General features: G+C 32.1%; 1 protein-coding gene across 1 annotated transcript; it reads left to right on the top strand.

The window, feature by feature from the left end:
* The first annotated feature begins 667 nt into the window (after window positions 1–667).
* Window positions 668–2,322, top strand: LOC115701064 (ervatamin-B-like). The gene is made up of 2 exons (XM_030628756.2): window positions 668–1,233; window positions 1,586–2,322. The coding sequence occupies exons 1-2, from the start codon at window positions 750–752 to the stop codon at window positions 2,179–2,181; spliced, it is 1,080 nt and encodes a 359-aa protein (XP_030484616.2). The 5' UTR covers window positions 668–749; the 3' UTR covers window positions 2,182–2,322.
* Window positions 2,323–24,321: the final 21,999 nt, after the last annotated feature.

The raw sequence follows: 24,321 nt of genomic DNA on the forward strand, positions 1-24,321 counted from the left end.
TTTTGATTTTGTAATTGAACAGACGGTATATTTTTTTTTGCTGATATTGAATACACTCACTACAAAAAATTGTTACTTTTAGTGACTAAATGTGATTTTTAGTCCCAACAAAATAATATTGTAATTAAAACATAATATTTAGTTACAAGTCGTCACTAATTTAATTTTAATCACAATAAATATTGTGACTAAAAAACATTTAGTCACAATAATAAATTGTAATTTTTGTGACTAATACTTTTAGCCACAGATCTTTTAGTCACAACATAGGAATAATGATTTATAATTAGTAACAATTTTTTTACTTTTATTCACAAATTTAGTTGTGACAAAAAGTAAGATTTTTTATAATGACAGTATTTTAGGGTGATGTGAAAGGTTAATTTTTACTTAATTGTTTTTATTTTATTTTGGTTAAAAGATAATAAGTATTATACATGCTATGATATGATAACTGTGCTTGACTGGGCCAAGTCAAAAAGATCTATGATCTATTGTAGATTCTATTCATGAGGCTAAATTAAGCCCACAAGTTTTCAGTTTTGTTTCTCAGTTTCCTATTTCAACCCCTTATAATATTCTTCCTCATTTTGTGCAGTTTCTCAAGTAAGAAAAAAAGAATAATGTAATAATTTCCCTATATATAATACTCATATAGTTAACACATCACAAGCACAAATACTGTTCAAGTAATTTTTTCCCATAATTAATTAATTAGATTTAGTACGTACGTACGTAGCTATAACCATATGGCTTCAGCCTTATTATTCATTATAATTTTCATGGCAGTTTGTGGTTCTCAAGTGTCATATTGCCGAGAACTCCATGATAGTAACAATAATAATATAGAGGAAGATGGGATCAAAGCCTTGTCGAAGAGGCATGAAGAGTGGATGGTGAGACATGGAAAGGTGTACAAGAGTGCCCAAGAGAAGGAGATTCGTTTCAACATCTTTAAAGAAAATGTCAAGTTTATTGAGTCCTTCAATAAACATGAGAAAAAGTACTCTTTCAAAATAAGTATGAACAAGTTTGGGGACATGGCTAACCATGAGTTTAGGGCTCTTCGTAATGGATACAAATCAACGGCAGCCAGTAGTACTTCATCATCATCACGGCCAACATCATCCATGTTGTTCAAGTATGAAAATGTTACTCACTCTTCCATTCCTTCTAGCATTGATTGGAGGGAGAAAGGAGCTGTCACTCCCATCAAGGACCAGCAAACATGTGGTATATATATTATACTTACATACATACATGCATGCCGATAAATAGCTCTCCATATATTATATACATAATTTATACATATAATATATGAAGAGCTATTTATCTGCATGCATGTTATACATATATATAAGAGTGTTGTGTACATGCATGCCAACTTTTAATCCTAGCTAGAAATACAATATTAATTAATATTTATCATACGTACCAAAATTGGTAATAAAAGTATAGAAGTGGATGCTTGATTTTGGTGTCTTAATAATAAAATGCGAAGCTGATACACATTATAGATCCAATAATTACATAACAATATAGAAGAAATGCATGATAGTAATAATAATAATATTACATTACACAGGTAGTTGCTGGGTGTTCTCAGCAGTGGCAGCAACAGAGGGAATCACAAAAATAAAGAAAGGGAAACTAATCTCCCTATCTGAGCAACAAATCCTTGACTGTGACACAAACCCAGACGACCAAGGATGCCGAGGAGGACTAATGGAGAACGCCTTCAATTTCATAGCCAAAAATGGAGGCATAACATCTGAATACGCATACCCATACAAAGCAGAACAGAGCACATGTGCCACCACAAAGAGATTGTACAACGTGGCCAAGATCAAGGGCTACCAAGCAGTCCCCCAAAACAGCGAGGCCGAGCTCCTCAAGGCCGTGGCGCACCAGCCTGTATCCGTGGCCATCGAGGGAGGGGGCCAATACTTCCAATTCTACTCCTCTGGTGTTTTCACTGGTGATTGCGGTACCACACTTGACCATGGGGTCACCGTTGTTGGTTATGGTACGGACGAGGAGGAGGGCACTAAATACTGGCTTGTTAAGAATTCGTGGGGCACAAATTGGGGTGAAGAGGGTTATGTCAGGATTCAAAGAGATGTGGGTCAGAAACAAGGTCTTTGTGGTATTGCCATGGATGCATCTTACCCTGTTGTCTAGCTACCTATAGTTTCTATTGAATTGATCCCCCATTATTATTCTTATTATTGCATATGTATATATAATGTTCTTTTTTTGAAGATTTTATTTGCTTTAATGGGTTGTACTTTCAGTTAGAATAAAAGTTTAATTATTGTTTCAGCTCTCTGTAAATACATTTAATTGTTTTGGGTCTTATAGTTAGTTTTGTATCTGCAATGCATCAACATCACTACTGCGTTTTCTGTTTTGTTTGAACTCTTTTTCGAGATTAAGAAAGTGTTCAATATTAATCCTTAATTACAAAATAAAGTATATATGAACTTTTGGAAAATTAAATGTAGCAACCACGGGCCCTATTTGTTTCGGCCTTTAGGATAATTTTTAATTTAAAATATCTTACAAAATTTTGAGAACTTTAAAAAAAATTTAACCAGCCGATAAAAGTTTCAAGATTATTTGAAACATTATTTTCTATATTTTAATTATTTTAATTTTTTTAAAATTTTACAATATATTTTAAATAAATTATGTACTTGAAAAAAAATTAAACTAATTTTTTTATTTATGAATGAAATACTTGTATTGTTTAACAAAACCAACCATTTACAAACTAAACAGCATCTCTATTTGAGACCTGAAAATAAACTAATCAATTACAAGCTAATCACTTTCAATGAATTAAACCACACCTTTTCCTCTATTGACATTGTTTTTCCATCCAAACTTTTGATTCTATGCTTTACATTTTCTTTCACTTGATGGACACAACTTTTAATTGTTTGGATCTTGTCATTCCAAAGGTAATTATTTTGATTTATCCATATCTGATACACCAAGCTCGCTATCTCTGCAATTATCACTTTCTTTTTAAACTTAGAGAGCTTAACCCGATAAATTTTTCTGAGCAGTGTTTTTTCATCCATGAGAACACCTCTTTTAAGCACCTGCTACTAAAAGAACATTCAAAATAAATGTGATCAATTGTCTCTATAGCAGCTCCACATAATAGACAGGACTCATCTTGACAAACTTTAAATGTGATCAATCTATTTCTAGCTTACAATATCTATCTTGAATAGCCACCACATAGTAAACTTGTATTTCGGTATATTGCATCTATTCCAGACTTCTCTATGTCATTTAACTCTATTTTGATCTCCACAAAGGTGCTTATAAGTTTGATGGATAATATAATTACCTCCCAGAAGACGCTACAAGGTTTGAAGGCTTTTATATGTCTCTTTAATCTTCACAATCTGTCTCCAATACCAGTTGCCATCTGTAGTTGATTGATAGTCCCACCAAACCAATTTGCATTCTTTATATATACGCTATGAACTCATCGCACCCACAAATTGTCTTGTTTGGATACAATACCCTAAGTGTATTTTCTAAGAGCTGCTTCATTCATATCAAGGTGTTCCTGAAACCAAGTCCTCCCTCTATTTTTGATTTGCAAAGTTTAGACCAAGAGACATATCCTGGACTGCTTGTTTCAACAGTACCTTTCCACAAGAATACTCTACAAATATCATTTATCTTCTTTAGGACAGCCTCAGGGAGAACCATAATCTATGCCCATTATGTATGAATAGCATTAATGAGGATTGAATTAATCAAAGTTGTGCGACCAGCAAAAAAAATATTTCGGGTTCCCCAAATTTTATCTCTGAACCATCTTTTCCACTATTATTTCACATTCTAGAGCCGATAATCTTCTTGCACAAATCGGTATTCCCCGGTATATAAAGGAAAGTTCACTTCTAACAAACTCCAAAGCCTCAACAATTCTTTGAATCTCCCTTTCTTTCATATACATCAATACAAGGTCGATTTCAATTTATTTGGAAATAATCCACGTGATTTTGAAAACGATTTAAGTCCTTGTAAAAGATAGTAAATAGATTTAAAATCTCCATGACAAAACAGTATTACATCGTCAACAAAGCATAGATGATTGAGTTTCATTTCTGAGCACCTGTCATGAAATTTAAAATTTATTTTCCTCTCCACTTTAGCTAGAATTCGAGACAGATATTCCATGCATAGGACAAAAATTAAAGGGGACACCTCTCTTAGCTTCAAATAAACCATAGTAATAAGTTAAATTTAAGAGTTCGGATGCATACCATGTTAGTTGAATGAACTTTGAGAGAAAATTCAAGGTAACCATCATTTCTTCCCCAAAGACCCATTCTATAGAATTAGAATCATTGACCTTCTCGAGATCAAACTTTATCATACAATTTGGTTTGAACTAAATTTTTTATGGTCACGCTTTTTTTGTTGGGTGATCCTAATTAACTTTATATTTGCCAATTTTATCTCATCGTCTTCATTATATGGATTTCGTTTTAATACAGGGCGTTATGCGGTTGTGGTGATTCAATCTATGGCCGTTTCTTTCTTGTCTTTTTACAATTTCTTTTTCTTTTCCTAAAATAATGAAAGTAATGTATTTTTTCTTTTTGAAAAAAATGCAACTCGTTCTCTCATAGAGTATATTGTATTCGCTAGCTTTTCTCGCAAGTCTCTTTTCAAAGAGCTCATTCTCAAATTTCATGAAAGATATTGTTGTGATTATTTTTATACATGAGAGACTTATCTAATAGTAATCAATATATAGCTTCTTTAAAAAAAAAATCAATATATAGCTTAGTGATATAATATTATTTATATTTATATATTACTTTTAATAGATATTATCCAAGTATTATTAGAAAAATTAGAGTTTTTATAATTAATTTTACTATCTAATTAAAAAAAATATCTCACTTTTACAGGACTGAGATTATTCTATCAGATCAAGAGAGAGCCACTGCTACAAAATGACCTTTAATTTTAGCTTCGGATTTATCAATCACTTTTTTTTTTTTTTTTTTTTTTTTTTTTAAAAAAAAAAAAAAAAAAGTGAAACCATAGCCTTCTAGAACCCACTACTATTAGTTAGTTTCTAGAACCCACTACTATTAGTTAGTCACTCACATATAACTTCTGTTATATTAGGAAAAATGAAACTAAAAGGGAAAAAATTTATCGTGGAACCCCTTTGGCTAAGAGTATTTAGAAATAACTGAAGCCATAGGGTTACATGTGCTACCCTATGGCTTCGATTATGTTCAAATAACCGAACCCAAAGAGGTTCCAAACTTCTAAATGGGCTTCGACCCATAGTAAAATCCTAACAAACTCTGTTGATGCAAAAATCTGGTCAACACTCGCTCGCTGGATTGATAAGAGGAGAAATATATGTTTAAGTAAGTAAATAGAGAGACACAAGAAATTTATAGTAGTTCACTCCCTGTGTCACGACAATAATATGAAGCTACGTCTACTTTGAGTTTTTATTTCTCACGAGTTTACAAGAAAAATAGCTAAGGCAAGACCACAAATTTTTAGAAAGAGAAAGTAGAGAGAGATGCTCTCACCTTATGGGGACTTAGATGAATGTGAAAAATGAGCTAGAGGAGCTCTCCTTTTATAAGGAAGGAGGTTTTGTTAAAATATAAATAAGATAATACAAAAAAATATGAAAAATTCACTTTGAGCTGATTGTGGCCATTGATGATTATCTAATGGTGTTTCTTGATGAAAGTCATCAATTTTTGGAGTTTAAATCTCATATGTCGGATCGTTTTTGGCCAATCTCTGGAAAAAATTGCAACTGTCTTGGGCATAAATTTTGAACTTAAAGTCTTTATAGTTGTGATATGTGTGTGAGACATGACTTGATAGATAGATCTTTGAAATAGCTTCGAAATGCTAGTTGTATCGCGTCAATTGGATCAATATTGAAGGATTTATGGTTGTTTTACTGAAGGATGTTCAACACACAGCAACCAGGTTGACAACCCAGCGACCAAGTTGATATCCAGCACCCAGGTTGACATCCCAACATTGGGGGTCGAGATGTGGACCCTCCTTCTCTGAACATCCCTATTCTTGTATGAACAAGGAAAACAAAACAAAGATAGAGAGCCGTATACTCCCAAAGTCGTGTCTGGAGAGGGGATTAGTTCCAACTGGGTGTTGCAGAAAGGAAACAAAATGCAACAAAAATCAAGAATTACTGCAATAATAAACTTTAGTACAACACAGCTTGCAAGAACCCTAAGGATCAATATTTTTAATAGAAAAAGCCTGCTCTGATACCAAATGTAAGTTCTAAAAAGCCTAGTTACTAACTTTGATTATCAAGTTTCACTTTAATACTATTACCAATTCGACTAACGAGTTCAAGTATCAAAGAGATGAAGAAACGACAATAAAAGACAATCAATTTACAAGATTCCCCTACCATTGAAAAACACATTCCAATCTCGGGTATTGCTTGGGTTCCCTAAACCAGGATAAGTAACTTCACTAAATGATTTGCAAAAATACAACATCCAGTTCTGTAATGACCGCTCTAGTAATGTGGATTAGTAAAGGCAATTAGCATTAATTTTTATTATTTTATTATTTTATTATTATTTGTGAATTAATTTTAAATGTGGACCCCAATATTTAGAAATAAATATTAGAGTTATAATTTCTCAATTCCGGAGATTTTATTAAACTCTAGGGGTATTATTTAGTTTATATGTGAAATATGTTAATTTTGTAATTTTTGCTCGGCGACAACGAAAAATGCGATGGATGGCTAGATTGATCACATGGGTAAGTTTAGAACCCTATTTCATAGTGGGAAATATTTTAGAGAAAATAAATTATCGGGATTGAGCGGGGTTATGGAAATTGCCCATTTTACCCCTAGCTTTAGAAATACCCTAGTTTTAAGTCTAAGGGCATTTTAGACATTTTGTTTAATGATGGATTAGGTGGCTGTCCCTCTAGTTGACACCTAGCACATGACTTTTCAGCCATGAATTAATTAAGGAAAAATCATTTCATTTGAGGGAAAAATCAAAGGAAAAAACCAAAAATTCAAGAGAAGCTCTTTCTTCTCTCTTTCTCTCTTCGAAGGCAGCAAGGGCAAGGGATTTTGGGAGCTGAATTCTTGTGTTTTCAGCAAAGGATTTTAGAGGAATCAAGGCAAGGTAACCCTAGTTCTTCTCCCCTTAAGTTTTTGAAATTCTAGTTTAGTTTCACTTTGAATTTTTAGGTTTAGTGGCTATTGGGTTTTGAATTGCTTAGGGTTTGAATTCTGGGGTTAGGTTGAGTTGTTTTGAGTCCCTAGCTATTGTTTTTGATGCTTGAGAATGGTTTTAAGCAAGCTTGAGTTTTGAAACTCAAGCTTTGAGCTTTAATGGCATAAATTGAATTATTGGTTTGTTCTGTGATTTGTTGGTTGGAAATGGATGTCTATGCATTGTATAGGTATACTGGAGAGTTTGGTAAAGTTTGGGATTGAATTGAATCAAGGGGGATGTTTTTTGGTTCCCAACAGTGGAACCGAATTCGGTTGCGGGTGGCCTGTACCAACCTGGTCGGCCGGTTGGTGACCCGAACCGGATTCGGTTGGGAACCGGCTCTACTGTTGGGGGATTTTCCTAACCCTAGTTTTGGCCAATTTTGGGATATTTAGGGTATTGTCATGAGGTTTATCGATAGGGAAACTTTTAGTTTCAAGTTTAAAGTCCCGGAAAGTGATTTAGCGAGTCACTCATCTGTATTACTATTATTGTGATTAGGGCATCCATCTAGCACGTGAATTCCGTTCAGGTCGGCCGGCCAAAGACACTTGAATTCGGAAAACAGTAAGAGCGTGTATAATGTATGATGTGATTATCTGAATGTGTGTATATGTGTTTATATATGCATGCTTGAATTATGTTAAACACTACCAACACTTGTATGAATAAGTTATAGAGTGCATTGGTACAGTGATTGTTGTGATTATGAGTACGATACAGTGATACCAACACAAGCATGGAAAAATGCTAAGGTGTGTGGTACATCACTCAGTGTTACTCAGTGATCGGGATAAACCCTACCAACACTCGTACAGTGAGGTACGATGTGTATGTGGTATAGTGGTTATACACTGGTAATGAACGTTCATACTCATCTGTTAAGCTCTGTAAATAGGTGTATGGGCGCCTATTTACAGGTCAGAAATTATATGGTATGTTATATGCATTTCTTACTGAGTCTGTTGACTCACAGTTTCTGCTTCCATGTGTAGGTAAAGGAAAGGCGAAGGCTGAACATGAATGAACCTGAGCTCGGGTGAGATTGTACATGTCAAGCGGCGCGACCTGGAGTGTTCGGTCTCGGGACATCTGGGTGTTATATTTTGAAAGTCGCTGTGCGACCTGTGAATTATGTATTTTGAAATGTAAAGTTTAAAAAGTAAATTTTACGAAGTTGAAATCGGGATCCCGGGATTTGTAAATATTATATTATATTACAAAGTTTAATATTTAAAGCAAAAGTTTTAATTTGACACGTTTTTCGAGAAATTTCTTATATTAGCAAAGATTGCACAATAATTGAAAAAGCACTGTAGCGTGCCTTAGCATTAGGACGTTACAAGTTCATACAAATCTGCCAAATTCCTTACAGAAGTATTTACTCCAATCTGCCAAATTCCTTGGCAAAATAAGCAAGATCTCCTTGCTTCTTGTTTCATTGAAATCCCTTTAACAAAGCTCTAGATATGAACACCTTCAGATTTGTATCACCCCAAGTATTAACTGAAATCCCTTCAGCTCTTACTACTTGACTTCAGGACTTCTTCTGAAACTTCAACCCACAATAATAGAGTTTCTTGTTAGTACCCGCAATGAAACACAAAGACGAAAAATAAGAAGAAAGAAACGAATCTCTAATCTTCGAATAAGAAGGTTAGTCAAAAAAGTAACAATAAAAAATATTTTTACCCAGCTAAATAAAGAAATTCGAAGTAGACAGTTGGGCAACTAAACACCCAAAATATTTTTGCTGACGTGGACAACACTAACAACACAAACTGTACACATCAACCATTCTAGATGCAACTCAACCTTATTTGTCACTACAGAAAATACTGATTCTTACACTTTGTATTTGGAGAAGGCTTCCTAAAATTTTTGTAAATTAATTTAACGTATTTTATAAATTATTTTGGGGTTTAATAATTATTTTTGTATAGGGATATGTATATATATTAATATTATATATTTTTAATAAATAAAATATTATAAAATGTGATGTATGATGCAATGTAAAAGTGTACTATAAAATAAAAAAAAAATAGAATTTTTATAATATATTTTAAAAGATTGGGAGTACTCTAAATCTATACACTATCTGTACATATACAGTTAACTATAAGTAATTATAGTTATAATTAGTGGATATATAATTAGACATAAGAAAAACTATAAGTAATAATTAGTGGATAATGATTGCTTTTTATGCTTAATAATGATAACAGTAGTCGTAGTATATATGTATATATGAAGGTTTAATTCTAATTAGTAGAAACTATAGTAGTTAAAATTTGTTGCAATATTAGATGGAAAGATTGGCTTGCAATATAAGTTATGAAAACTACTTGAATACACGATCGATCCCTAGTTTTTGCTGTCAAAACCACCAAACTTCAAAAGAGTAATACACGAGAGTTAGGTATAGTGCAAACTGCAAAATGATGCTGCTGCCTGCCTGCCTCCCATAATTATTAGGTCTTTTTGTCATGGGACAATTCTTTTTTATGTACCAAATATAATATTCTCTGGAAAAGCAGTTCTATTAATTATATATTTAGTGTGCAACTTAATATAAATTCGTAATATATATATCCATTTTAGATATTGACTTTATTGCTTTAAATTGGCCCACATAACCCAACTTGATCAAATAGCATATATTGAATTCCAAAATAAGATTACATAGATATATTGTATTACTTTTTCATTCCTTAATTTCCTTCCTTGAGCCAATTGATCTCAAGTTCATTAATGTTATGTACTTTAACATAGCCAATTAATTGAATAGGTTTGGATCAGCCCAGCGTGGATAAATATATACAGTCCTTTTATTAAGTGTAAAAATAAAAAACTTTGAGAAAAGTGGCTTTCCGTTTTTCTTTTTTTATTACCAAAGTGAAAGTTAAGAAAAGGAGAAGGCTAGCCCATGAACTTGATAAGTGGTTGGTGTGATGTACTCAAAAGTCTTTCAAATATAAACGCCACCACCAATAATAAAGTTAAATTAATAACTAAAATAATTTCAAACACAAGTTGAATTCCATATTGTTAAAGGTATCTATAACTATAATGTTGGTAAAAATATATATAGTAGTACGTGTATTTTGATAGGTGATGATTATGATCATGATCAAAAGTTCATCTCGAGATTATAATTTTGGATGAGCTATAATATTATTAAAGGAAAAATCTAAATATTATTGATCTTCCAAACACTTTTTGATCTTTTCTTTAAAATTTGAGCATTGGCTTTGGGGCATCAAGATTTCTAGTATTAATTTAAGGTGTCGCTTTATAATTAATTTTAGTATTTTTGTATCTTCGAATCCTTGTTAAAATAAAATAAATATACAATTCAAATTACACCATTAATAATATTATATTTCACAAAAGTACTAGATACTATGAGTGTCCATTACATTAGCATTTCATTTAAAATATTTATACTAGCTAGAGAGTATAATAATTATTCTATATACATACATACAAATTACAATTAATACATTTATTTACATAGAAAAAATATAGCTCATAGAGGATAGGGTTCAATTAATTACAAAGATAAATATTTTGAATTATTTTGTAAAAGTTGCTGATGAGATTTTTTATTTTGTTTAAATGACAAATCAAATCCTCGTATTCTTTAAATTGGTACAAAATAGTATCACAAGCTTAATTTTCGTTAATTTTTTTAACATAACAATCTGACACTAATTTTTAGTACGAATCGTAATCGTCAATTTCTAAATAATCGACGCCAAAAGAGTTCATTCGATCAGCAACCCAAAAATCCCCAAATCAGAGAAAATCCCAAACCCTCTTCGCCAACCACCACGAAAAATCACTCAATTTCACCATTTTTTTCACCATTTTAGCTCATTTTTGTTTCTAAATCTTCTATTTTTCATACCAAAAACTATATACCTGAAAAGATCACATTTTTCCTCATTTTTAAGGGTAAACCGATGGTAGAGGTAGTGTTTGTGGTGGTTATACCTCCGACCACCGTTTTTAGTGGAGAAAATATTGTATCTCAACGTCTATTAAGGTATAAATCTAATTTCTACTAATTTTAGTAATGTACATTACTTTATTTTTTATTTTATAATTTTTTTTAGGATTTTTCTGTATTATTAAATATGTATTATGTTGTATATATGTATTGTGTGTGTATATATATTGTGAATGAGAAATGTATTGTGTGTATATATAATTCACTTAGGGTTAGGATTGAATTATATGGAATAAAAAATGATAAAAATTAGCACAAAATAGAGATAAGTGGCTGACCATATGTGAGCCCATCTCTTGTTACATTTTTGCCATTTTTCTTAACCATTTATCTATTATTTCACAAATGCCATATTTTCTAATTTGAATCCTATAAATGCCAAAACTATTTATTTAATAATTATAATTAATTATCAAATAAAATTGTCATTTATATTATTTATTAATTAGACTTCACAAAGTCTCTTAATTAACAAATAAACTCTAAAATCCTATTTCTTCACAATCAAGTCATATCTTAGTAAAAATTCATAAACTAGACATAGTCTAATTTTAGAATTATAATTGATTAATTAAAATCAATTAACTAAGTCTTACAAGTGATTTGTCTCAATTAGTATGGGGACCATGGACCTATATAACCGAGCTTCCAATAAGCAGATCTAGAATTTACCAAGTAAATTCCCTAACTTATTAATTCCTCCTTGTACCACTATAGATTTGAAATTGCACTCTTAATTATATAGAACGCTCTATATGTTCCACGATATAGATATATTATGAGTTATCCATTTATTATAATCCTAATAATCAATGATCCTCTATAGATGATCTACATTGAGTAGGGACAAATTTACCGTTATACTCTTCAATGTATTTTATCCTTAAAACACTTAGCTACTTATAAATAATATTTCAGTGAACTAATATAATATGAGCAGTTAATCATTTATTTCTATTGAGCCAAGCTCAAAGAAAATTATCGTTTCACTTCTATGTCTAGATAAAAGCTATAGATTCTGTATCTTTGATTAGCGCTTCCACTCAATTAAACTACCATGTCCTTAATCTATATATCACGAGAAGAACCATTGATCGACTTTAACAAACAGATTGAAGAACACAAAGAGTACAATTAAACTAGAACCTAACCATTTCAGGATTGAGATCATTTTATCTAAGATCAACTAGGTGATATTAAATTCAATAGATATTACGGTAAGTTAATTATATCTTATCCAAGTTCAATATCGGTCCTTTCTGATGCATACTCCATACATCCAATTCAAGCTTACTTTAACGAATGCCCTAGAAAGGACATAACACTTATCCAATGAGCAAGTAAACTATATTGTAGATTATCCTATCAGTTAAACTCTGTGTACTGATAAATCATAGGAATACATTTAATCACACAATCTTGATTACTTTCCAAAGTGTGACAACACAATAAATAAGAATATTAGTGTGATAAGGATTTGGATGAATTTATAAATCAAATCAATAAATAAATGATCACATGAACCAAATAACACATTAAATGAGTGATGAAAATAAATCTGTTTCTTTATTGATAATTGAATAGAAAATATTACATTGAAATAGAGTTTTATTTAGGGCATAAAGCCCAACACCCCCATAATGTCAAACACAAATTTCAGATTCTACATTCACTTCATAGATGATTACAGTAGGTTCACTTGGATTTACCCTCTAAAAACTAAAGGTGATCCTCTACAAGCCTTTATTCAATTTAAAATCTTAGTGGAGAATAAATTTGAAAGGAAAATAGAGAGACTACACACAGATTGGGGAGGTGAACATAAAGCCTTTACCGATCTTATTGTTCAAAATGGAATTAATTTTAATCACCCTTGTCCTCACACCTCAGCTCAAAACAGTAGAGCTGAAAGGAAGCATAGACACATTGTTGAAATGGGTGTAACTCTTCTTGCTCAAGCAAGCATGCCCCAAAAATATTAGTGGGATGCTTTTCAAACAACAGTTTATCTTATTAATAGGTTGCCAACTCCTATTCTTAACAATGTTTCACCCTTTGAGATGATTCATTCAAAGAAGCCAGATTATAATTTTCTAAAAACCTTCGGTACAACATGTTACCCTGCCTCAGACCATATCAAACACACAAGTTCCAATATCACTCCACTAAATGTGTTAATCTAGAATACAGTGATACTCACAAAGGCTATAAGTGTCTTAGTAGCACTGGAAGGATTTACATATTAAGAAATGTGATATTCAATGAGTTTGAATTTCCTTTAAGAATGGTTTTCTCAACGCCCACAAGTCTAAAACATCAATCCAACTTGAGGTTTCATTCTGGTCTGCTACTCTTAATCCGTTTATCACTGACTCCCGTAGCAAATCTCAGTTGATTGATACTGATAAAACTTATCCTCTGACTACCCACGAGGTACATCTTGATCATAACTCACCTAACATTAGTAATAATCATGCTAAAAATAACTTCTTTGATGATGTTAATATTGAAATTACTAATGCTAGTTCTCTACCTCAAGAAAATGCGCAGCAACAAGTGACTAATGATGTTGTGGAAGAAATGATAGCAAATGATAATGTTGTAACAAGTCTTGCTCCTATTCACCCTATGATAACTCGAGCACGAGCTGGAATATTTAAACCTAAAGTGTATGTTGGGCAAGCAAAGTGGAATCACATCAATGAAGAGCCAAGTTCAGTCAGTGAATCATTGGTCCATGAAGGATGGAGAGATGCTATGGATGAAGAAAATACATCCTTGGTGAAAAATAAAACTTGGGCTTTGGTCCCCAAAACACCCCATATGAACATTGAGGGAAACAAATGGGTTTACAAACATAAATGGAACTCAGATAGCTCTTTTCAAAGGTATAAGGTCGGATTGATGGCAAAGGGGTACAATCAAAGATTGGGAATAGACTATGGATAAACTTTTAGCCCTATTGTTAAAGCCTCTACATTGAGAATTGTGCTTACTATAGCAATAGCAAGAGGTTGAGATGTAAGGCAAATGGACATAAACAATGCCTTTTAGAATGGATAGCTCAATGAAGACATTTATATGTACCAACCTGCTGGTTTCAAAGATAAGGAGAAACCTGACTATGTGTGTAAATTGCAAAAGTCACTATACAGTAAAATAGGCCCCTCGTGCCTGGTTTGAGAAATTTAAGTCTACACTTCTTTGTTGGAATTTTGAAAATTCCAAGGCTAATTCTTCACTATTCTTTTACAAAACTGAAAGTGAAATCATTCTCATCTTGATTTATGTCGAAGATATTCTTATTACAGGGAACAACACAAAAAGGGTCAACCAATTCACAACAGATCTGAACAAGGTTTTCTCCTTGAAGGATCTTGGCTCACTGCATAACTTCTTGGGCATTTAAGTGCATCGTGATATAACTAGGATGTATTTGTCACAGTCAAAATATGTCAATGATCTTCTCAAATGAACCATGATACACTTAAAGCCTTGCCCAACTCCAATGTCTGTTGGAAAGACATTATCCTTAAAGCACTACAATATTTGACACACACGCCACTTGATATCAGTTTCACTGTTAACAAACTGGGCCAATTTCTCAAGGCACCAACCACTTCTCCCTTGAGTGCTGTTAAGAGAGTTCTTCGATATCTTAAGGGGACATCTCATCATGGACTACACATGAAACCTTGTGAAAGACTCACCTTGACTGGCTATTCAAATGCAGATTGGGAATGTTGTCCTGATGATAGAAGATCTATTGGAGGTTACTGTGTTACTTTGGAGACACCTTGGTCTCATGGTCCTCAAAGAAGCAAGTCATTGTTTCTCGCTTCAGCACCGATTCCGAATATAGGGCCCTTGCCCATGTCTTTGCCAAGCTATCATGGATTCAGTCACTCTTACAAGAGTTAAAATTTCCTTTGCTTGGGATACCTATTACTTTGTGTGGTAATATGGGAGCAAGTGCTCTTGCTTCGAATCCAGTCTACCATGCCAGAACCAAGCACATTGAACTTGATGTTCATTATGTTCGGGATAAGGTTTTGAATAAAACTTTAGAAATTCGATATGTACCATCAAGTGACCAAATTGCCGACTGCCTTACAAAGAGTCTTTCTAATGCGAGATTTTATTTTCTCATAGAAAAACTTGGTGTGACTCAATCATCGCTAAGTTTGAGAGGAGGTGTTAGAAAATGACCCTGTCCAAGTCAGCCCTTATGTCCAACTCTGCATCCACCTCAGCAGTCAATATCAACCTCAATTTTAGTGCCTACATCAGCAATCCGTGCAACACCCTTTTCATTTTTATTCTTTTGGGAATATTCTATTTTTTGTAATTCTCTGACAAGGTTGTTATAAATGTGTACGAATTCTAGATTCTTCTGTAACCAATTTCATCTTTTGGGAATATTCTATTTTTTGTAATTCTCTGACAAGGTTGTTATAAATGTGTACGAATTCTAGATTCTTCTGTAACCAATTTCATCTTTAATATAAATAGAGCCCTACTCTCTCTAGCTCATTGAGCAGAGTTTTATTTATTCACAGTCCTTATTTTTAAGTATGAGCATTACTATTGGGCTTTAGTAGTTCCTAGCACCACCTAGAGATGACGTTCTACGATTGTTAACGATATTCTCTAAAAGTTATTACCTTATGTGATATGGAACTCGATACTAAATTATACCAATAACGATATGACATCGTTGAGGGTGTTAGGCACCACTAGTGTCCTCTAGTATTTCTCTAAAGAAAATATAGTAAAAGTAACCTTCCATTAAATGAGCTAAACTTGAGGCATTATTCATTTTTTAGCTCAATAACATGTAGAGAAGTACTATTCATTGAGCTATCAATATTAAATATTTTTATGAAAACTTTCTTTAATGTATGCGCGGGTGATGTAATTATAATTATATAATTAGTTTTTATAAAATAATAAAATACATTAAAAATAAATAATTTTTAAATGATATAAAAAATATATAGAAACATTGATATATGGTATAATGTAAAAGCGTGAGATAAAATAAAAATTTGAACTTTGGTGAGCAGGGCAGGTCCTAGAGGTGTGCAAGATGGGCTGCTGCAGAGGGCCCAAAAAAAATAAAGGATCTAATGTATTTTTTCTTTAATGCCCTTCAGGTTTTTTTTTTTTTTTTTTTTTTTTTTTTTTTTTTTTTGTATGAATCCAACTTTCTAAGAGGCTAACAACTTATCATTGGTCACTCCCATGCAAAAGAAAAAAAAATCTATTATTACTATTTATTATTATTTTTTTCAAACCTTTTATATTTTTTTTCTATTGTTGTTTTTTTGAAGTTGTATTTGTAACGTCCCCGCTTCAAGCCTCCATTGTGCCCTTACACCCACGAAATAATGGCTCTTATACACGAGTACGCCACTCTGGCTGCTTTCTGGATTGAGTACTGACCCTACAGACCAACACGAGTGTTTCCACCGTGCTTTGTCCTCATCACTCACATGCTTCCTGAGAAAACTTCTCAAGGAGTCACCCATCCTGAAATTACTCCAGGTCAAGTTGTCATAACTGTGGAGTTCTTTCGTTATGGGCTACTGAAAAACAAGATGCACCTTGTTGGCATAGGTAGTACTAATCAATCCATTCAAGCTCTCTTCAAATGTGTAGTCTCATACCTACACAGTCTCATAATCATCCCACTTGACCTTCCCCAAGCGATGTGGGATTGCAAAGCTTACGCGGTATTTCCCCTTACGGATCACGGGACTACTGACTGTCACAATCACCCCCCTTACGGGACCTGACGCCCTCATCGACCAAACTTCTGGCTGGGTCAAGGCTCTAATACCATTTGTAACATCCCCGCTTTAAGCCTCCATTGGGGCCTTACACCCACGGAATGATGGCTCTTATACACGAGCACGTCACTTTGACTGCTTCATGGACTGACGACTGGCCCTACAGACCAACACGAGTGTTTCCAGCGTGCTTTGTCCTCACTCGCACACTTCCTTGGAAAACTTCCTTGGAGGTCACCCATCCTAAAATTATCCAGGTCAAGCACGCTTAACTGTGGAGTTCTTTCAAGATGGGCTACCAAAAAACAAGATGTACCTTGCTGATATAGGTAGCACCAATCAATCCATTTAAGCCCTCTTCAACTGTGCAGTCTTATACCTACATAGTCTTAGAATCATCCCACTTGACCTTCCCCGGCGGTGTGGGATTCCACAGCTTACCCGGTATTTTCCCTTACGCATCACGGGACTACAGACTGTCACAATCACCCCCCTTACGGGGTTCGACGTCCTCGTCGACCACACTTTTGGCTGGGTCAAGGCTCTGATACTATTTGTAACGTCCCCACTTTAAGCCTCCATTGGGCCTTTACACCGACACAATGATGGCTCTTATACACGAGTACGTCACTCTGACTGCTTCATGGACTAATGACTGACCTTACAAAACAACACAAGTGTTTTCATCATGCTTTGTCCTCACTCGCACGCTTCTTGGGAAAAATTTCCAGGAGGTCACCCATCCTAAAATTGCCCCAGGCCAAGCACGCTTAACTATGGAATTCTTTCGTGATGAGCTACCGAAAAACATGATGCACCTTGTTGATATAGGTAGTAGCAATCAATCAATTTAAGCCCTCTTTAACTGTGTAGTCCCATACCTACACAGTCTCCAAATCATCCCACTTGACCTTCCCTAGGCGGTGTGGGATTGCACAACTTACTTGATATTTCCCCTTACGAATCAGGGGACTACTGACTGTCACAATCACCCCCTTATGGGTTCCGACGTCCTCGTGGCCACACTTTTGGCTGGGTCAAGGCTTTGATACCATTTTGTAACATCCCCGCTTCAAGCCTCCATTGGGCCCTTACCACCCACGAAATAATGGCTCTTATACACGAGTACGAGACTCTGGCTGCTTTCTGGATTTATGACTGACCCTACAGACCAACACGAGTATTTCCAGCGTGTTTTGTCCTCACTCGCACGCTTCCTAGGAAAACTTCTCAGGTGGTCACCCATCCTGAAATTTCTCCAGGTCAAGCACGATTAACTATGGAGTTCTTTCGTGATGAGTTACCGAAAAACAAGATGCACCTTGTTGACATAGGTAGTACCAATCAATCCATTTAAGCTCTTTTCAACTGTGTAGTCTCATACCTACACAGTCTCAGAACCATCCCACTTGACATTCCCCAAGCAATGTGAGATTGCACAGCTTACCCGGTATTTTCCCTTACGGATCACGGGACTACTGTCACAATATTGAAACCAATAATAATTTAATAAAATAGTTTGTGTTTATTGGCATTTTATAAGATATACAATCATATGATGAATTATTTTAAAAATATTAATCATAAATTGCACCACTTTTTTTTTTGTTAGGGACCTAAGTTTTAAAATTAGAACAAGATTTCTAAAATATTTAAGATGGCTCTATTGGTGAGATATTTTAAAGAAAGAATTGAGAAACTAAGAGCATCTCCAATGAAAATGCAAATAAGTGATGCAAATACAAAATATAGCTCACTTTGTTAAAAGCCTACTCTAATGGTGTGCTAAATTATGATGCAAAAATATCACATAATCAAAAGTGATCTAAATTTGCATCACAATAGAGTATAATACAAAATTTACATCACAATAAATGTTATGCTTTTATATTTACTATTATGCCATTTTTAATATTTTATTATTTAATTTTAGCTAAAATACTCATTTGCATTAAATGACTTGCAATATTATTATTTTATTATTAAATTTTACATTCAATTTTATATTATTATTATGAAATTTTTACATGAAAAATCCATTTTACACAATTTATTACAAAATTACTCATACACGCTTATACCTACTTTTTTACTTACAAAGTTTGTTTTATTACACATATACCACTTAGTCATCATTCCATCCATCATCAATCAAATCCTACTCTCTTCCCTCTCTTTTTTCATTTTCTATCAATCAATCCATCATTTCACTCTCTTTTTTTCTTCTTTTCTTTTTATTTTTAATTTTATTTCAGTTTTTATTTTTTTATTTTTAATTTTATTTCAGTTTTTAATTTTTAATTTTATTTTCAGTTTTTAATTTTTAATTTTTTTCCATAGCAATTCTTCTTTTCTTTTTATTTTTAATTTTTAATTGTAAAGCTAGTTTCTTATATATTGTTGCTTAGGTCTAGGATTGACTTCTATCAATCAATCCATCATTTCACTTTCTTTTTTTCTTCTTTCCTTTTTATTTTTAATTTTATTTCAGTTTTTAATTAAATCTTTTTAACTTATTAGTTTAACTTTACAACTTCTGAAATACTTTCATGACAAAAGAGAAGACTTTGACTAGGCCATTCAACTGATATAAGCATGTACAAATAAATTCGTACAATTTTAATGTCATTTTCATTCTCGCTGGACTAGCTCAAAGCCACGTCGAAATAATTAGATAACAAAATAAAATAATAAGAAACAATTACCGATGATATTCTATACTTGAAAAGAAAACGATCTAATTCATGCTTATAGTAGTATTGACGTGAGTAGAGTTATAAAATTAATATTAGAAAAGTATTAGGACAAACATGATTAAGATTTATGAGTGAAGGTGGCAAAGCTAATAGATTAGATTAACCTGGTCAGTCTCATTTTTATATCATCAATGGGTAACAATGAGATTTATCATGGATGTTGATGTTCAAAGAGTTTTTCCTGTATTTTAGTTTGTATACAGTTGTTTTGTAGTTTTATTATAGTTTTGCTACTTGCATATGTTATTTCACTATAAAATTCATATGCAACTATTTGCACAAAACTTACTATGTATAACTACTATTTCTTAGTCCCCATCAAATTAAATTCTTGCATAATATATAAACTATCATAAAACGATAATGCAACTATAAGGCAACTATTTGCACTTGCATACAGTTGTTTTGTAGTTTTATTATAGTTTTGCAACTTGCATATGTTATTTCACTATAAAATTAATATGCAACTATTTGCACAAAACTTACTATGTATAACTACTATTTCTTAGTCCCCATCAAATTAAATTCTTGCATAATATATAAACTATCATAAAACGATAATGCAACTATAAGGCAACTATTTGCACTTGCATACAGTTGTTTTGTAGTTTTGTTATAGTTTTGCTACTTGCATATGTTATTTCACTATAAAATTAATATGCAACTATTTGCACAAAACTTACTATGTATAACTACTATTTCTTAGTCCCCATCAAATTAAATTCTTGCATAATATATAAACTATCATAAAACGATAATGCAACTATAAGGCAACTATTTGCACTTGCATACAGTTGTTTTGTAGTTTTGTTATAGTTTTGCTACTTGCATATGTTATTTCACTATAAAATTAATATGCAACTATTTGCACAAAACTTACTATGTATAACTACTATTTCTTAGTCCCCATCAAATTAAATTCTTGCATAATATATAAACTATCATAAAACGATAATGCAACTATAAGGCAACCAAAACAAAAAATAAATCAAAATGCAACTGTATATAACGTAGATGTATTATTCATGAGGGTTTTTTTAAAATTTTTCACATCATACATTGTTTTGGATTTAGTGGGAGCTCCAGATCTGTTTGTTACAGATCTACATTTCATGAATATAGATTTCGATATTAGGGGGAGTTATTTTGATTGAATAAAATAGAAAACAAATGTGTAATTTCAGTTTCTTCACAGTTTTTCTGATTTTTTTTTTCGTCATTTTCAGTTTAGATCATTGCAGGTATTCTTTTCCAGTTGATTTTGCCAGAATTAATAGTTGTATTTTTCTCGTTTTGGTTTCATTTTGGTTGTTTTGCGGTTTTGAAACGAGCGCGTATTTTCATCTTCATGGTTCGCTCTGTACAGCTGAAGGCTTAGTGCATGTGGTATTTTTGTAAATATTTGTATGTGGACTGTATAAATGTTTAATGGGCCGGCCCAAAGTATTTTTGTAATTTTTTTTCCTTTTTTGTATTTTTTTGTTTTTTTCCCTATTATTATTTTATATTTTTAATAAATTATTAAATGAGCATTAAATAACATTATTAAATTTTGCATCAAGATTTATCATTATGTATTAGAACATAATAGTAAAAGTTAATATAAAAATATTACAAAATTATTTTTTTGTACAAAATATAGCTCAATTTTTATATGTTCATCTCTCATCCGAGATGGTCTAATTTGAGTGCTCTTAGTTGCTTTGAGTTGTGTTTGGGCTCCACAAAATAAACCATTTAATACACATTTTGGGGTGACCAACCATTAATTAATTAACTTCATAAACACACCAAGCAAAGCATGCAATTAATTAATTTGGTCCCCACCTATTGAAAATGTCTTTGCACTAAGATAACGTTTTTGATTGTTTGATTGAAAGAGAAGTCACACTTTCAATCGAACTATTTTATATATCCTCACCACACAAGTATAATTATATAACTCAAGCATAAATATATATAATTAATTAATTCCATAATTATTCTTCCTTTTCCCGATTACATATAAATAAATAAAATAAATCATTAAAACTTTCCCACCTTTGAAAAAATAAGAAAGCAAGCTAGTTGCAAATAATTTAAGTAGAAAAGGGACCAAACATAAGTTTAGAATTATTCAAAAAAAAATTAAAAAGAAAAAAAAACCATAAGTTTAGAAGGAAGGCGGCTGATATTTATTTCGAGCCATGTTAGTGTTTTTTTATTTATTATTATTCTTTTTTTAGAGAGAGAGCCATGTTTGTTAAGGAATATCAATTGTATGTAATTGTAAGTAAGGTTAGAATTTATTTATTTTCTTTTAATTATGAAAAAATAACAACAATAATCATGTCATATGAGTACTTGACGTGATATATTGATGTGGTGATCAAAATCCCATGAGTTGTGGAAGAAAAACAATGAAACCAATTAATAAAAGAGACTGATCATCAATGAATTATGCAGGAGCTTGGTGTTATATTATTTATTTATAGAGAGATGAGGGTCCCTTTTGTGTGGAGATTATTAATTATTAATATGATTTTTATTTTTTCTTGATACCAAAGAAGAAGGAGACAAATGATCATGTGTAAAAGAAAAGCTCCAATTTGATTAATAATTGCGGTGTAGCTGTGTGTGGCTTATTTGTTCCTTATAAATATACATATATATATATATATTTTTTATTGGGTAAATACTATTTTAGACCCTTTGTTTTACAAAAGTTACCATTTGGACCCTGTGTTTTGTTAAATGACAAAATGTATCCTGTATTTTCTAAAATAGTACAAATAGGACACTAAATTGATTTTTTGTCAAAGTAAAAAGTAAAGTTTAATTATAATCCGATCTAAAAGTGCTATAACAAAATTGTTTATATTTTTTGTATCTGTTCGTATTAAGCATTATCTTCAAGTTGGTTGTATTAAAAAAAAAAATTGTCAAAAATTAAGCTCAGGATCCTATTTTTACTATTTTAGAAAATACAGGGTTCATTTTGTCATTTAACAAAACACAGGGTCCAATCTTTAACTTCTGCAAAACACATGGTCCAAAATGATATTTACCTTTTTTTATTTAAGCGTTTATATATTACAATCATGTTATGTTTTACTTGAAACTAATCCAACACCTCCAACACACACTCATCTATAACCAATAGAGCTAGCCTGAAGTGGTGTTCCTTAATTATAAATATATATACATTTGTACATATGAATATATGATATAGGAGGGTCCTACCTATACTCTCCGACAATGGCATGGCCCGGCGTCAGACTCACGTATACGTACCTTAATCAATTTAATATAATGTTTTTTTTTCTCAATCCTTATTTCACGCAGTTCTCCTTTTTGATTCGGATCAGTGTGTATCAGATACACACTGTTGTATAATTTATTTAACCAAGAAATATATATTATAGTTAATTAATCAAGTCAAATTTTTTTCTATTATATATAATATATGTAGTTTTAAGAATTAATGCATGCTTGTTACGTTAATGTTTCAAAAACAACAAAAATGAGACCAAACATATGATAAAAGATTCCAAATTGTAACTAAATCACCCTTTTCTGGTTCTTTTCTAATCGCTAAAATTTTAAAAATTAGAAATGCCAAAATAAAAATTACAATATTATCAAAAATGTCTAAGAAATATCATACTTGCAAAGCAGAAATATAACTAAATAATATATGAAGTTCTATATCCTTTTAGGGGAAGGGTTTAGTTGCAATAGTGTAAATATAATTAATACTATAAAAAGTTCTATGAAGTAATATTCTCTTGAATAGCCACATGAATTATTGGAGAAGTTGAAAATAAGATTACAGCATAATAAAGGAAATTAATTAATATGGTCTCTTTGTCTAACTAGTTTTTTCGTATTGTAATAATTGAGTGCGACATTTATGAAAAATCACTGGTCTACGCGTGTAGAAATATTGTTTTAGGCACAAAAGACAAGAACATGATAAGAGACTTTTGTAAATAAATATAAATACAATATAAATTTATTAATTAATATGCGATGATAAATGCATGAAAATACTAATTTTGTCATCTTGTCCCACAAAATTTGTAATGGGAGGGAGGTCGAGCCCTTAGCCATGGGCTTGGGCTTGATGATGATGAAGTGAAGTGAAGTGAAGTGGTTAGTATAGGAAGGACTAAAATAGAGTGATAATATCTTTGATCGCAATCTCAGATGAAGTGCTATTTGTGAATTGTGATAGCACATGCATATAGTGTCATTAGTAACATCGCCCACATGTTGTCGGTCATCCCAAAAATAATTATATAAATTTAGTTCAATACAAAGCTGACACATATTTAAATAATTATAACTCTAATTATCATTAATAACTCGTTAATTATTCTAATTTAATTAATAATATTTACTGTATTAATATTAATCTTAATTATATTCCTGTGCATATATGACTTCTTCCAAATATAGCTAATTTGTTCCTTTTTTTTTTT

The sequence above is a fragment of the Cannabis sativa genome, chromosome 8 (assembly GCF_029168945.1).
Source record: "Cannabis sativa cultivar Pink pepper isolate KNU-18-1 chromosome 8, ASM2916894v1, whole genome shotgun sequence".
NCBI lineage: Eukaryota > Viridiplantae > Streptophyta > Magnoliopsida > Rosales > Cannabaceae > Cannabis > Cannabis sativa.

Excerpts from the sequence above, each read along its gene's own strand:
- LOC115701064 (XM_030628756.2), top strand. The coding sequence starts at position 750 with ATGGCTTCAGCCTTATTATTCATTATAATTTTCATGGCAGTTTGTGGT. Across the intron at positions 1,234-1,585 it reads CAAGGACCAGCAAACATGTG|GTAGTTGCTGGGTGTTCTCA; the intron begins GTATATATATTA and ends TACATTACACAG.